Source organism: Citrus clementina, unplaced genomic scaffold (assembly GCF_000493195.1).
Source record: "Citrus clementina cultivar Clemenules unplaced genomic scaffold, Citrus_clementina_v1.0 scaffold_1, whole genome shotgun sequence".
Taxonomy (NCBI): Eukaryota; Viridiplantae; Streptophyta; class Magnoliopsida; order Sapindales; family Rutaceae; genus Citrus; species Citrus x clementina.
The window spans coordinates 4343358-4359819 of record NW_006263303.1 but is presented as its reverse complement, the minus strand read 5'-3'; the positions used below and the strand labels follow the sequence as shown (position 1 = coordinate 4359819).

Genomic DNA, 16462 nt, shown 5'->3' with positions numbered 1-16462 from the left:
TCTAAGCCCGCAAACAAATATTTCAAAAAAAAAATTCTTTCATTTTTATTAAAATGTCACAGATTAAAAATAAATTGAAAATAAACAATGGCTCCCTTTTAATCAGTAGAGTCATACAACTATCTTAAATTGAAAATAAATTTGATTAAGATGTAACAAATTGGTAGAAGTTATCCAATAATGGTCAAAGCGGCAGATGGTAAGTGGCATGCACCAAGCAACTTAATTAATTAAACAATAAGCTTAGTCCTCCGTTAATGTGTGTACATGTACATCTGCAAGTCTCACAGCCTCACACTCTCACAGCAACAGCAAGTCAGCAACCATGCACAAAATTGACCGAAAATAAACACAAATAGCAACAGCCAACACCAACAGAGAAGCAATCAGCAAAAATGCAACTGGGAAGACAAAATATGGAAGGAAAAAAATCAATACCTGCGGCTGGTAGTGGTGGCTGTGATGGCAGAGTGATAGACTGATGGTGGATGACAAAGTGGCAATGGAGAGTTGGAGACGGTGGCGCTAACGCTGACGACGCCGGAGGGGGATGCACTGCGCTGCTGCCGCTGCACGAACGACTCCCGTTACAGCCGCAACTGAGCAAAACCGAGTCAGCAAATGCAAACGAGAAGAGATGATGCCGACGGTGACGGTGGGTGCTAGCCGACGGTGACGGTGGCAGCGTCGCTGCTCAGCTTATACCTTTGGGTTGGGTGTTTTGCGATTTGGGGAATTAGGGATTTTCGGATTTGGTTTTGTGATTTGGGTTTGGGTAGGTAACTGGTTTAGTTTTTTTTTTTTTATCAATTGGGAAAACGGGTCCGGGTCCGGGTTTTAGGTTTTGGGTGCTGAACCCGGACCGTGCCCGGATATGTCCGGGTTTTAAATTCTAAAACCCGGATCCGCTTTTTCTGTATATGCGGTCCGGGTTTTGCCCGGACCGGATTGGCCGGGTCCGGGCCGGATCCGGTCCGGGCGGGTTTTTTGACACCCCTAATTCTGTTGGACTTAACTGCAACAAAATTGTAAACTTTTGTGAAACACATAAACCAAAGACACCTTAAGGTGTCTCATGAAAAAAATCAAAAGAAAACCTTAATTTTATCTTTATGTATTGCGCCGCCAACAGCCAAAAATCATCATGGGCCTGCCCCTTTTTTAGCTATTTTATAACAAAATAATATATACAAAAAATTTCCATGTCAATAATTTTCTTTCTACCTTATGTATATATGGAATAATAATCCAAATTGGCATATACCCATAAAGACAATTGAAAATTAAGAGAGACTTCTTACAAATTTTAATAAAAATTATGAATTCTTAAACTATACTCTAATATCAATTGTTGGAATTTTCTTTAATTGTCATAAAGTAATAAAACACTAATTTACATAAACTTCAATATCTAAGATCACAGAGTATCATGGGTTTTGCATCATCATAATTGAGAGAAAACATAAATTGATCCATCGTAATTTTCTTGATCAAGTTTCATTGTAAAAATTAAAGATTTAGTAAAACTAATTTCTCTCTCTTGACCCTGTTAGAGTGACTTACTTTTCTTATCGACAAAAAATTAACGTGATATATCTATATGTGGGTGGAGAGAGGGCCAATTTTAATTCAACTCTTATTCCAACTTTCCATTGAAGTGGGCAATTAGATTTTTCTAATTAATTAATAGGATTTCAGCCCATTATTTATTTTATTATTTAAATTTCAATTAGAATCCATTTAATAATGTGGCACGTGGACCACTAATAAAATATGCAAACAACAGCTCTCAAGAAAAAGAAATTGTAAATATAAAATAAAAGTTAAAATTATATAGTAAATATAATTTTTAAATAATAATTTTGATGAAAAAAATAAAAATATTATAGATATTTTATTACATAAAGGGTGGATTAAATCAACTTAGGTCTCAAATTATACCAGCATTTACTAAACAATTTAATGTTGCAGATTTTAAACAATAATACTTGACCACAATACAAAAAAAGGCCTCGGTGAATAAAGAGGCATGCTGCTCAAATAATTTGTCTACATATCAGTGACTTCTAGTGTATGGCAAGCAAATAAACCAAGTTGAGTTTTTTCGTATAAAAAATGGCACCAAATTAAGCTCTAATGTACCAAATTAAGCTCTATATCTCGTATTGAATTAGACAAAGCACAACAGTCTTCAATAATAAGACTAAAACTACTAGGACCCGAGAGATTATTAACTAAAGCATTGTACACATTTAAATAATCCATCTCAATAGTAACATTAGACAGTTGTAGTTGCTTAATCCAACTAAGGGCCTCTCGAACACCAAGGGCTTCAGCATCATGAGCACTAAATATTCCAGGAATGCTGCAACACCTAGCTGCCACAAATGCACCATTTGAGTCTCGTATAACATTACCTATGCCAATATAACCCCTGGAAGCAAACATGGCTGCATCCACATTACACTTTAATCTACCAGCCAATGGAGGTTCCTAACAAATTGCACCGTGACCTATAAGAGAAGGCTAAGAAAACAGAAACTGATGCTTCCTGACAAACTGCCAGTGAAAAAGAAAATGACTAGTAGAATTGAGGAGTTGCTGCACACCAAAGGTCTTCCCACGCCAAACCATAGCATTTCGATTCTGCCAAAGACTCCAACAAATCATAAGAGCAAGTTGAGTTTGTTCAAGGCTATACTTGTTAAACAAAGCTTCCAACCAGAGCAAAAGATTTGACCCATCCCCAAAGAATCCAATAGAAGAGGTCATCCAGCAATTTCTCGCAAAGGGGCATTGAAGCAATATATGACAAATACTTTCAGAACTAGCATGGCAAATAGGACAAGCAGGGGGTACCTCTACATATTTTTTGAGGAGATTCTCAGTTGTAGGCAGGACATCTATCAATGCTCGCCACATGAAGTGCTTCACTTTACTTGGCACTTCTAATCTCCATAACCGATTCCAAATACTACAAGAAGGCATATCTAAACATGGAACCAACATATTGTAGCTGCTGCGAACCGTATAAACCCCTTTGGCCTCATGCATCCAATACCATGAATCTGCATTGCTTCTGTTGCTCAGAGGGATCTGCCATATTAGATTCTTATCCCTCTCATTAAAAATATCATTAAGAATATCATAATCCCAAGTTCTAGTGCTAGGGACCATTAACGAGCTAACTGGAGCGGACTTAACTTGCTCACTCAATAAAGTGTTGATAAATCCACACTCACTGTCAGGAAGCCATGGGTCCTTGCCAATAAATGTTTGCTCACCATCCCCAATTTGAATTCGGCTCCCTTCAATAACAACCTGCTTTGCTGCCATAATAGACCGCCATGTGTAGCTAGGATTATGCCCCAAAGTAGCTCCAGCAAAAGAAGTTCGGGAATAATACCTCGCTTTGAAAATTTGGGCAACTAAAGAGTTCGGCTTTGTCATCAATTTCCAGCCCTGCTTCCCTAACATAGCAAGATTAAAAGCATGAAGATTTTTTAACCCAATTCCCCCAGCTGACTTGGGTTTACACAGAGCATCCCAGCGCATCCAGTTAATACCTCTCCCATGATTACAGCTATTACCCCACCAAAAGGAGTTCATCATGATCTCAAGCTCCTTACACAACTCTAGCGGGAGTAGGTATATATTCATCACAAAATTTGGCACGGCTTGAGCAACCGTTTTTAATAGAATTTCTTTCCCCGCTCTAGATAAAAACTGCTTATTCCACCCTTGAAGCTTCTTCCAGACCTTCTCCTTTATAAACTGAAAGACATCGCTGCATTTCCTATTAATTTTTTAGGGCAACCCCAAATATGGTCCATGGTTTGCTGTTGCCAAAACCCCAAGAGTAGTACAAATCTGCTATGCAGTATCGTTGTTCACATTCATACTAAATGAGATAAAAGATTTGGCATAGTTAACACACTGCCCAGAAGCATTGCCATATGCACACAACACCTGCTTGACTAAGTTAGCTTCCACTTGGTTTGCACGAAAAAATAAGAAACAATTATCTGCAAAAAGGAGGTGAGATATTGCTGGAGCCTTCCTAGCAACTTGAACTCCTTGAATCAATCCCGCTTTCTCATATTTAGCAATTAAAGAGCTAAACCCCTCAGCACACAGTAAGAAAAGGTAGGGTGATAAAGGGTCTCCTTGATGAAGTCCTATTCTCAGAATAATAGGGCCCACTTCATTACCATCCCTAAGCACGCTATAACTTACTGTCGTAACACAAAGCATGGCCAACTGAACCCATTCATTAGCAAAACCCATCTTCGACATCATTGCTCTAAAAAAGTCCCATTCAACACGGTCGTAGGCCTTAGCCATATCAATTTTCAGTGCTGCAACCCCCTTCTTTCCCTGTCGTTTCCTCTTAAAAAAATGCATTATTTCGGATGAGATTAAAATGTTGTCCGTTATGGCTCTTCCGGGAACAAAAGCACTTTGAGAGTCAGAAATAACAAAATCAAAGACAAGCTTCAAACGGTTAGCAAGCATTTTGGCAATAATTTTATAGAGCACATTACACAAAGCAATTGGCCGCATATCTACTAGAACCTCAGGCTATGCTTTTTTAGGAATAAAAACAATGAATGTTTTATTTAAATCCAAAGGGAATTGTTTATTGGCTATAAAATAAAGGCAAGCAGCTAAAATATCTCTCCCCACAATATGCCAATTTTTTTTATAGAAAGCAGGGTTCATACCATCAGGTCCTGGCGATTTGTCAGGGTGCATACTGAACAGAGCTTCTTTGACATCAGCATCAGTGAATGGAGCCAACAGAATCCGATTTTGCTCAGCCGTAATAGAAGTCATTACAGAGGAAGTTACAGCCTCACTATTGCTACCACTTAAAGAAAAAAGCTCTGTAAAATAAATTCCAATGGGTGTATCAATTTTCCCTGAGTCAGCACACCACACCCCTTGAGCATTACGTAATTTGACAATGGTATTTTTTTTCTTCCTTGTAGATGCCATTGAATGAAAATAGCGAGAATTCAGATCTCCTTCTTTCAACCAAAGGGCCTTAGCTCGCTACTTCCAAAAAATTTCGTGACTGTGTAAGAGCTCATTGTATTGTTTACGAACTTCAGTGAACTCCATAAGACCTTAAGTATCGCGACGGCCTCGTAAGATTCTCATACTGGTCTTGTATTCCTTTAGACGAATACGAAAATCACGAACCATATGCCCTCCCCCAGTCATCAACTTTAACCCACAAACCGAGAGTTTTTGTTGGATTAAAAGATCGGTTGTATCATCCCAGTTGCATTTAACTATTTATTCACAATCAGCTTCGCGAAGCCAAAGGTTCTCAAAACGAAAACAGCTGACTCGAGAAGCTGGATGAAAGTTATGAAATGGATCCAAAAATATGGGTAAGTGATCTGAGCTATCAGCCTCCATACTCCGAACTTGAGCATTGGGAAATTTGTCACGCCAAGAGGATGAGGCAAAAGCTCGATCAAGGCGCTCTTCAACCCAGTTGATAGTTCCTTTACCCCTTTCCCAAGTAAACTGATACCCAACCATTCCCAAATCCGAAAGCCCAGCATCAGAAATGGCACTTAGAAAACTTTGGATTTTCCAGGCAGCATGAGGCCGAGAGCCATTCTTTTCACTAGAATCTAGTAAGTCGTTAAAATCTCCAAGACAAACCCATGGAAGAGTAGAGAAAGAGGCAAGTTGACGTAGAAGATGCCATGATTCACGCCGACGATTGGATTCTGGGTAACCATAAAAACCCGTGACCCTCCAAACCCCCATCTCCGAATTTGAAACCTTAACATCAATAAACGTACGCCCATATTTCAAAAGCTTCACCTTAAAGTGAGATTGCCAAAACAAAGCAAGCCCACCACTCCGGCCCATACGATCTACTACAAACAACCCTTCGTAACCCAATTTATTTTTTAAATTTTCTAAGGGAGCTCTACAGCTTAAAGTTTCCATAAGAAATATAAAAGAGGGCTTTTTATGCTTGACCAACTTGGTCAACACTTGAACTATTCGTGGGAGGCCCAGCCCACGACAGTTCCAACTTAGGGTACTCATTGTTGTCAGTGGGCCTGAAAGACAGGTCCCACCGCTGGCCCGTTTTTTGGAGCCACATCTATATTCATCAAATTCGAAGGCCCATCCACTTCTGTCCCTCCTGTGAATTCCAGTCCAAGTTGAGCCCACCTTCTTTTTGTTTCCTTAACAATCATTCCTTGCCCAAATTCAAAACCACATTCCTTAAGCAAATCATCCTCATTGTATGCATGTGCCACGTCATTTCCTTTTTTAATCCGTTGACTATGAGTTGGCTTGCCAACCACTACTGCCATGTGAAGCTCTTTATTTCCATTGACTTCTATTCTAGCACTGTCATTATAATTGGAAATGTCCGGTATTGTGGGATTCGTTTCACTAATTACCCTTGATCCCCCAGATGTCACGCAACTGCCAACTAGGGATTCACCCCCTTCCAACGGCCCTGAACGCAACCATCTCTCCCCGGAAGCCATGACATTTCGTCGATTGGGTGCCTTCATCCCTGGCCCAAACGGTTTCAGATGGCGGCAAGGTCACAATCATATAGCTTTAGACACAATTTTTCTGTATGACCTAATAGGCCACATATGAAGCAGAAAATATTCAATCTTTCATATTTGAATTCAATCAACATCCACTCTCCTCTTTCTTTTTTAAGGCGCATTCTTCTCTTCAACGGTTTTCGGACGTCGAGCAAAACTCGTATACACATATAATTCCTCCACACTCCCATGAAATTGTTAGCATCGGAAGATTGAAATTCTCCAATGAAATTACCAATATTTTGCAGGACTTTGGCTGTGAGGAAACCAATGGGAAGGTTATACACTTGAATCCAAAAGGAAGTGTGAAATAGAGGCACACTTTGTGGTTGTTCATCCGTGCCTAACCTTTTCATAATCAGCAAGTATTGATCAAACGTCCAAGGGCCAGAATCCAAAACTCTTTGTATATCCACCTCATGAAAAAATTGGAATAAGAACAAGGTAGGTGATAAATCTTTTATGCAGATTCCCTTTCCAGGCCTCCATAAAGCTGCCATTGTATTCTTCATGGCTGGAAAATTGATAGCTTTATCAGTAAGAAAACGCCCCACCAGGCAGAATTGAAGATTAAGATTTTCTCCTTTCTCAGCCTGAATCTCATCCTCCTTAAAGACCAAACCAACTTCCTCTTCCTCATCAATCGATAACTGAGAATACACCTCCCTCACTTCAGCCTCGGCAATAGCAGTAGTATCAGCCATGGTGATGAAATAGAGTAATACCAGATAGAGAAAACCAACGAAAAACAAAAGCAGAAATCTGCCAGTCAACAAAGCATAACTTGTCAAGAGGACAAGACAATACCAAACTTGTCAAAAGGACAAGACATATGCTGATAGATCTGTATTCTTCCTTAGCTTCCACTAAGATCATGAAAAATAGAGAGGACCAATTTTAATTCAACTCTTATTCCAACTTTCCATTGAAGTGGGCAATTAGATTTTTCTAATTGATTAATAGGATTTCAGCCCATTATTTATTTTATTATTTAAATTTCAATTAGAATCCATTTAATAATGTGGCACGTGGACCACTAATAAAATATGCAAACAACAGCTCTCAAGAAAAAAAAATTATAAATATAAAATAAAAGTTAAAATTATATAGTAAATATAATTTTTAAATAATAATTTTGATGAAAATAGTAAAAATATTATAGGTATTTTATTATATAAGGGGTGGATTAAATCAACTTAGGTCTCAAATTATAGCAACATTTACTAAACAATTTAATGTTACAGATTTTGAAACAATAATACCTGACCACAATACAAAAAAAGGCCTCGGTGAATAAAGAGGCATGCTGCTCAAATAATTTGTCTACATATCAGTGACTTCTAGTGTATGGCAAGCAAATAAACCAAGTTGAGTTTTTTCGTATAAAAAATGGCACCAAATTAAGCTCTAATGTACCAATTTATTTTTTTTAAATAAGTCCATGCACCGATTAATCCATTCACAGTTAGCTTTTGATTTATTACTCTTCATTTCGAAAGAAAAATTCATGCTTAAACATCAAAATATGCGATATTAATTTGATTATCTACACTTGCAGTAGTTTGCTGAATAGCTTTTGTTTTGTCACTCTTCATTTTGGAAAGAAAAATTAATAATTGAACATTTAAATCTCTATATGCAATGTTAATTTGATTATCTTCCTGCAGTCGTGTATTGAATTATTTGAATAGTTTATGAGTATATTGAGTAAACAAAGATTGTTCATCTAAATAGATATTTTTAATATTTAAAAAGAGTGTACGAATTAAAATTAAAATTTTTAAATTTAGTTAATGAATATAAAGAATAATAAAATATTAAGAATAATTTTTATTATTTTTTTATCAGAATTAAAATTAAAAATCATGTTTTATCACACACGTAATCAATCTTTTATTCGCAGCATGAGTTTTCTACGTAGATTGACTTTCTGGGACCCACAATACATGAACTCGGGCGTTAAACTCCTCGTCAAATTGGCTGGAGACTTCAGACTAGTGAGTTGCGACAAAGGGACAAAGTTGGAAAAAGCCAAAAAGAAGAGTCGAAAGCGCGCTTCCACAGTAAGCACAAAGCGAGAGCTTTCTTGTGAGAAACTAAAAGGAGGGATGGGAACGAACAACGAAACGACGTCGTTATCATTAGCGCAAAACGCAGCGCACCGAGGCGCCGGTGGAAAGTTAATGAAACAGTCATCAAGGAAACCACCGGCGACGCCCTACGCGCGGCCGCAGCAACAAAGTCGGTGGCTCTCGAAGCTTGTCGATCCGGCTTACCGGCTCATAACAGGCGGCGCCACACGAATCTTGCCCTCTTTCTTTTCAAATTATAAATCTCATCAACACTCCCTTCCTGCTCCTACCGATCAACAACTAGAAGATCATCACGGTTTGTTGAAGCCGCTTAGTAGCACTTTTCGTTTATGTTTATTATTTAATGTGATTAATTTAGGTTTTTCTTAGGGGATCGAGATTGGTTTCAGTTAATGCCTTTTTTTATTATTTAATAAAAAGCTGTTCAGCAATCAGTGTGAATTATCTTTTTTAGTCATTTCGAGCTGATTATTGTTTATAAATAGGAACAATCATTTTATGGAGTAATTAATTGATTTAAAGTTCTTCTGGAACAGAAATATTGGATGCAGAGGAGGAGGAATGTGCTGAAGACGGTGCTGGTGTAAATGTATGATTTATTTTGATAATCTTTTTTTTTTTGGTGCTATCAAAGTGTTATGAGGAACCAAGGCCCAAGACAAATTTGTTCAGGCTCACAGTCACACTTGCTTCTTGCACTTTGAATTCGTTACTTAGGTTTTAACTCATTTTGGGGTTTCCATCATGCTTTGCATGCCCTTTCATGATAAAAATTTGTTTTCTTATTAAAAAAATAATAATAATGTCTGGGCTACAGTGACTGATGCTTAGTACTTGCAATGGAGGAGTGCAAAACAATTATCATTTTGTTTTTTGGGTTTCAACTTTTCCATTCTGTAATTCGTTTGAATATGCAAAGTTTGCATTTTTCGTCTTTTATTTTTCATCTATCTGGGGAGCATTATTTGAAGTCTTTGTGATGCTTCTCTCATAATTAAATTTATGCCTTTTTCTTTCTTTACTTCAATAAGGCAATGTATTTTTCTTATTTTTCACTGTATGATTGAATACTTGCAGCATGGAGAATCCAGATCAACTGATGTTGCTGGTCCTAGCAGCACTGCTGATAGATCAAAGAATGGTTTTGACTTTGATGGGTCCAAACAAGACAAGAGAGAGAATGCAGCTGATAATGACAGGCTTTCTGAAATTGAGCAGCTATTAGAGGGCAAAAGCTTTTCTAGGTATATGGTTATTGATTACATTGTCTATTTTCCTTGATAGAAAAGAGCTACATCAGCCTAGCTTATTATTGATAATTGCCTCTACAACTGATCTAAGACAGCTTTGATAATTTGGGATTCCTTAAATAGTAACTTTAGCTTTGAGTTACAAGACAAAAACATAAACCAAAAATCAAATCAACCTTGTTGTTCAAATTGGACTGGGTGCGGGAATTGCAGAAATGCAATTCTATCCCTGCATAAGCACCTTTACTGTACCTGAATTACTAAGTCTTAAAATATGTAAAAACTAGCGACAAAATCCTTTCCACGTACTTCTAGCGACCTCTGTTTTGTTAGAGCATATTTGTGCTGTATGATGTTTTGTTGTTATGCGAAGAAACTACTTATGTAGTTTTTTTTTTTTTTGGGTTGATTTGTGGATTCCTGATCCAGTTTGCAATTCTTCTTTTTCAATTCAGATTTTCTGGTTTTTATTTTTAACGAACCTTATTCAACGTGCAGGGATGAAATTCATAGATTGATAGAGATAATACATTTAAGGGCTGTTGATCTTCCTGAACAAGAAAAGAAACTACTAAGCACGAATGCAAAAGGAGATGCTGAGAGGCCCATGGTTGCACTTGAAAATCCAAGAAAGTCAATTGAAGAAAAGCAGGAAGATTTGAGTAAAACTCCCTGGGGAACCTCAACTACACCTCTGCAGTCATCTGTGAGTAGAGTAAATTGCTCTGATCATTTTTCGCCTGACTTATGCCTGGGTATCAGCCTTGTTTTGCATAGTTAATCTTGAAAAGTTCTTGAATTGTTTAATATCTCATACATTGATTTATGGATATTTTTCCAACATATCTAGATGAGTACGGGACAAAATATTCCATTCTTGGAGAGTTATGTTATGGGTACGATAGCATTTTTTTCATTTTCTGCTATTTCACACACAAATATCTAGCATATCTAACACTGAATATCGAGTTTGGGATAGAATGAGTTCACCAAAATGTGACATCATTGGATGTAACTTGGAATTCATGAGAACAAATGTCTATATTATAATAGCTCTATATGGGCAGAGGTTTTGGAGCTGTTGTGTACCGTTGAAATGGATACCTTCTAAGACTTGTCTCTGCACATAAATATCATGTGTTTTTGGAATGTTGTCGCTCTTCATCCCCCAATTCTTGTTCTGTGAAAATGCCAAATGTGGATGGAAATACATCAACGCACAGTGAATGTCCTTTTCGCATTTGGCTTTGCAAAGTTACTTTCATCAACTCTCAAATCAGTCAATGTTCTGATCTTTGCAACTGTAATCAGAGTGACAAAATTGATGTGCTTTTTCTTTTGATAGAAGACAAATATTGTGGATGTATATGAATGGAAGACACATTCTGGTTTGAAGTAATCATCATTCCTTTTCTTTTGTATTTGTATACTTAATTAATAACGGTTTTTTCATTCCTTTAGTTATTATTATTATTATTTTTTGTTTGAATCTGTTTTTGAGGTCAAGAAGATCCACTTTGGTAAAGAACTATTTGCTATGGTGCATTTGGGGTCATAATAGAAGTGATGGCAATCAAAAGAGGGTTGATATGGGATAATAGTGTAATTAGTAATGTCTTGAAAATTATTTAGTAGAAGAAGAAGATTATAAGACAGGCTTGAGAGTTTTCTTTTATAAAGATTATCATTTGTCCTACAAGAAATGCAAATAGATAAGGGATTAGGATTCTCTCATGATCTGATATATTCCTGAGCAAAAATACATGTGAGTGATTGGTAGTTAATAAATAAAGAAAATAAAGTTAAACCCTCCCGATACACTATCACTTAAAGAGGCATGGCATAAGATCTTTAAAAACCCATGGGAGAACATATCAGGAGAGGATCTTAATCCATAGATAAGACCCTTTTGCATATACTAAAATATTTTACCTTGTATTGTTAGATACATTGAACCTCAATATGTTTTATTTCCCCCCCCCCCCCCCAACCCCCGCCCCAAAAAAAAACTACAAAACAAAATATAACCTTAATATGTTTCCAATTGTATGATCTGATGTCTTATTGGTCTGATTTATATTTGTCATTTTTGCAGATGCAAGATAAAGTTGGTGCTTCACCAATTGATATTGCAAAAGCATATATGGGAACCCGAACATCTGAATTAGGCCTTGGTTCTAAGAGTTTATTATCGAAAGATGAAAGAATATCACCAAATGGCAATGAATTTGCACTAAAACCATATTTTCCATCACCATCACATAAGCCATCAACATGCTGGCCAGGTGCCATGTTACAGGATCAACGTGATTATCTGACCCCACATAGTGAAAGAGGTAGATATGGGCTTCATAATTTTCCCCGAACTCCTTATTCTAGAACCATCTTTTCCAAGTCCAAGTCCAGGGTATGTGGAATTGTCTTTAATTGTGCCGTGGTGCCTTTGAACTTGATTAGTTGCAAATGATCTGATTCTTTGCTTCTTTTTTTGAGTACCAGCTGACTCAATTACAAGGTGATAGCAATAAAGGCCTGAACACATCAACTCCTTTGCAGCAGTCGCAAACTCCTATATACGGGCAGGTACTTCCTTATAATAGAAGTTTTGATAATAGCTTTTGATGCGTACTTCTGCTATAATGCTGGTTCGTTTCCTTTTAGTAATTTGAAAAAGTTGTTAAGAAAACATTTTGTGATGAGCTGATTGCTTGTGTATGACTGATGTTTCAATGGTAAACAAATAGAATTGCAGCTTTTCAAATAGGTTGTGTTTGGGATATTTGAGAATAAGCAGCTAGTGTTGCCTGTGCATGTTAGCACAATCATGCATGTTAATAGAGTTTTTTACTATAGGTTTTTCCTTGAAGTGTCTTTGACCATTTGCTTCCTGCTCTCTGCATCTTTACCTGATGAAGTTTTCCTTTTTTTTCTTTATTTAAATTTTCATAAGCGTAGGAAAAGCCTATTACAATTTTGTTTCTATTGGGTATAAGCCTTCTTATAATATCTTTGGAGAGAACTATGAAATCCTTCTATGATTTTTTGGAAGGAGGATATCCTCATTATGTGACATGGTCATAGAACATTTTCTCCTCAATGGTAGTCAAAAATTAAAACTCTACATCCCAAAAAAAGGGTCAATTTTAAACATCCCTTTTTAATTAAGAATAAGCTGGATTCTTAGGGTGTATGATTCTGCTATGTATAGTTGATCTATCCAAGTACTATTGGTTTTGGTTAAGTTGAAATATTATCAAGCATAGTGAACTATAAAGTTATCTGTTTATATCTTAGCATTAGATTTGTGTAAAGCAACATGTGTATACTGATATCTTTGCTTCCTAGGTTTTTGGGTTGTCATCTCATATGAATAGTTGCATCATGCTTTCATGTGGGGGTCGACGATCTGTTTATATGCAATTATGCATGTGTGCTTTTACATTAAGCACAACAAATAGTAATTTCTGGGAAGCCAAATGTGACATTGTGGCAATAATTTTTGTACTATTATGTCAGACTGAATTTGCATCAATTAACTTTTGATTCTTGTTTCCTTTCTCATTGTTCAAATACAGTTGAAGTCAAGTAGAAATGCATTAGATAATGGCCAAGGATCAGCTGGACCCATTCGTAGGACACGGCACAAAGCTGCTGTAGAATCTCTGGCCAGAGGGTCTGTGAAGTTTCATTCCTCTGTAGATGGCCTTTCTCCAGTGGGACATTCCCATTTTTCAGAATTTCCTGCTGTGAAGAAGAATTTAGAACTTGGAGGAACAAGTGGCTCTTCAATATTCCAGTTAGCAGACAGGAAGCCACTAAGCTCGGAAGTAGGCGTCCCACCTGTTCATCCACATTCTAGTCAGATGGCTAGGACAATACTGGAGCATCTTGAGAGAAACCTGCCCACTCCTAAAGATAAGTCTGCTGAGTTGGGGCTAGCCACTTCTCGGAAAAAAATCCAGTCTTCCGTTAGTGCTTCTGTGGTGAGCGAGCAGAATATTTTTCTGAATTTCGGAGGTTGTGACTCTAGTAAGAAGGGAGATGAGGGCGACAACAAAAATTCCGCACAAGTGAATGAAGCTAGAGTGAACTCCTTTAAGGTTACTTCTCCGGAGAATACTAAAGTATCTAAAGATGGCATAAATGAAACCTCTTTAGCTTCAAAAACAAAAATTGATGGCGTACTTCCCATACAAGGTGGCCGTGCGGGATCTTCTCACGATTTCAGGAAAAATCAAGATTTTGATATCGAGAGTAAAAATGAGGTATTTTACTCTCCTCCTTGATTATTGTGTTTTATGTGAATGCTTGCTCTCAATTTCTTGGCCTTGCAAATTCTGTGTGTTGAATGACAACATGGTGGGCAGTGGACTTCTGAGGTTCAACCTTCAGGTCCTGTAGTGGCTGCCTTCAGGATAGAGCCCTAATTTTCCTTTTTTTTTTCTTTTTTTTGGGAGGGGCCATGATATAGGATAGAAATAATTTGGAAAGGAAGTAAGATATTAGATGATATTGGTGGCCAAGGGGGCCCATTGAAACTTCACCACCGGGCCTTCAATTCCATTCTGTGGTGGTTGTTGTGTAACTGTGATAGAGTAAGATAGGACTTCATATTGTTCCATCAAATTTTTGCCTGCAGAGCAACCAGGGCAGCCAGGAATGAGCTGTTTTTGTTTACAAGACATAGCATCCCTGTAAGTTGAGCAGTTTACCTGGTAGAGTTCACAATTTAGAAATGTAGTTTTAACTGGTACATCAAAACATGGGCACGTAATAGAATTACTGATATATTGTTGATTAAACATGGAGGTTTTCATCCGAGTACCTCTAATCAAGGTAGAATTGGGATCGATGGAGAGAAAAGAAGAGAAATGCTTAACACAACCATGCTCACACTTGAACATTAGTTATTGAAATCAGGGTTTTGCTTCACCTTCTTGGAAATTTTGGTTTCTGATTAAATAAAATTTGTATAATTGGAACTCTTGAAAATGTGATTTTATTTTTTATTCTGGTTCTCTTATTGCTATCTTAATGGAGTTGTTTTTGTTTATGATACGGGAATGATGCATATCCTTCATCTTGGTTGCATGTATTCCTTTCCCCACCCCCTTCTCCCCCTTTTCACCCTAGAGTTGTTTACTATAGATGGACTTATGTTGCTCAGTGAGATTTGTTTGGAACAGCAGACTTTTTGTAATTTCAAATTACCTCATTTATATGTCGTCTTAACTTGGGTTCAAGTGTGTTTTGGTTAATTGTCATCAAGTGTATTCAGATTTACTTGAAACAAACATAACTAATTAACTATTGTGCAGAATAACTCAAAGACTGTTCCAAATGCTGCCGATAGCGGGGTGCTAAATTTACAGAAGAAGCCTCCATCTCACTCTGTAGGGGACACTAAATCAGTTTTGCCTTCTATTTCTGTTGGCAAGCCGAACTGGAAGTGGACATTTTCTTCTGATAGTAGCACTGGCTTCAGTTTTCCTGTTTCTGCATCCAGTGGGGTATTCTCTGAGCCTCCAACACCATCCATTTTGCCATCATTCCTTGCTAATGACGTGCAGCAGCCAAAAGAAGGACCTGCAGTTCCTAAGTATAGCTTTGGGTTGAATACATCTACTTCTCGACTTGTTTTTGCTTTCCCTTCTACAAGCAGTGCCCCTACAAATGATGATGCTTCAGATCTTAAGTTCAACTTCAGATCAGACAAGACGACAAGGATATCTTTCAGTTCAATTGGGAAAGATGCCATTTGCTATTAGTGAAATGACTGTCATTTTTCAATTTTTCTTTTTCTTTTGCATTTGGTTTCTATACCTAGATTTTTGTTTAAGCTTTGTTTCTAGTAGAAGAGTATTGTTATTGTGCTTTCACCTTCATTTAGATCAAAGAAGCAAGCAGTAAAGGAATTGCCTAAATTTAAAAATCTGTCCATAACTGCTGCTGCAATTCTTGGTTTACAACTATTAGCTTAGTGAGAAGTAAAGAGCTGCTCAAATTTCTTTTTCTTTTCCTAGCACATTGGGAATCAGATCATCACAATCGCATGTTATTCTCTTATTTTCTCTGTTGGCTCTTTTACTCTTTTTTTTTTTTTGGTTTGTTTTTGTTTATTAAGTGTACAACAAGCCCCAGTTGAGATGTGTTTTGTATTTCTGCAACAACTACGTGCACAACACAAGAATAACAGGTGGCCCCACATTATTTTATTTATCTGGCTTAGATGTAGAAGAGGGAGGATGTGATGGTGAATTAGGCAAACCAAAGTCCAATTATGAATCTATGCTGTCCGGGTCTTTTGTTTGTTGTTTGAGTTTCTCATTCATTCGCACATCACATGGGTAATGGGTTAGGAGCTAACGGAACCTGGTGGTCGTGGATCGATTCGTGTTCACACATTTTCAGAATTTATATCGAAGCACACACACACAAGGGATAGGGAACAGGATGCCAATGGAATCACATGTTGCTCTTATATTCATCGCTAGGTACTTATCCCAATTAATCTTAGTGA

The 16462-nt window shown here is 37.3% G+C and overlaps 3 protein-coding genes across 3 annotated transcripts; 1 reads left to right on the top strand and 2 right to left on the bottom strand.

Moving 5' to 3' along the window:
* Positions 1 to 2133: 2133 nt before the first annotated feature.
* LOC112095442 lies at positions 2134 to 5892 on the bottom strand. The gene is made up of 5 exons (XM_024177373.1): positions 5310 to 5892; positions 4725 to 4922; positions 3938 to 4565; positions 2632 to 3796; positions 2134 to 2493 (listed from the first exon to the last, which is right to left on the bottom strand). The coding sequence occupies exons 1-5, from the start codon at positions 5890 to 5892 to the stop codon at positions 2134 to 2136; spliced, it is 2934 nt and encodes a 977-aa protein (XP_024033141.1).
* A 682-nt stretch (positions 5893 to 6574) lies between these two features.
* On the bottom strand, positions 6575 to 7303 carry LOC112095440. The gene has a single exon (XM_024177369.1). The coding sequence runs from the start codon at positions 7301 to 7303 to the stop codon at positions 6575 to 6577; it is 729 nt and encodes a 242-aa protein (XP_024033137.1).
* A 1297-nt stretch (positions 7304 to 8600) lies between these two features.
* Positions 8601 to 16000, top strand: LOC18055401 (nuclear pore complex protein NUP1). Its single transcript, XM_006450837.2, has 8 exons — positions 8601 to 8987; positions 9229 to 9281; positions 9770 to 9936; positions 10441 to 10648; positions 12038 to 12349; positions 12442 to 12525; positions 13518 to 14207; positions 15261 to 16000. The coding sequence occupies exons 1-8, from the start codon at positions 8708 to 8710 to the stop codon at positions 15708 to 15710; spliced, it is 2244 nt and encodes a 747-aa protein (XP_006450900.1). The 5' UTR covers positions 8601 to 8707; the 3' UTR covers positions 15711 to 16000.
* Positions 16001 to 16462: the final 462 nt, after the last annotated feature.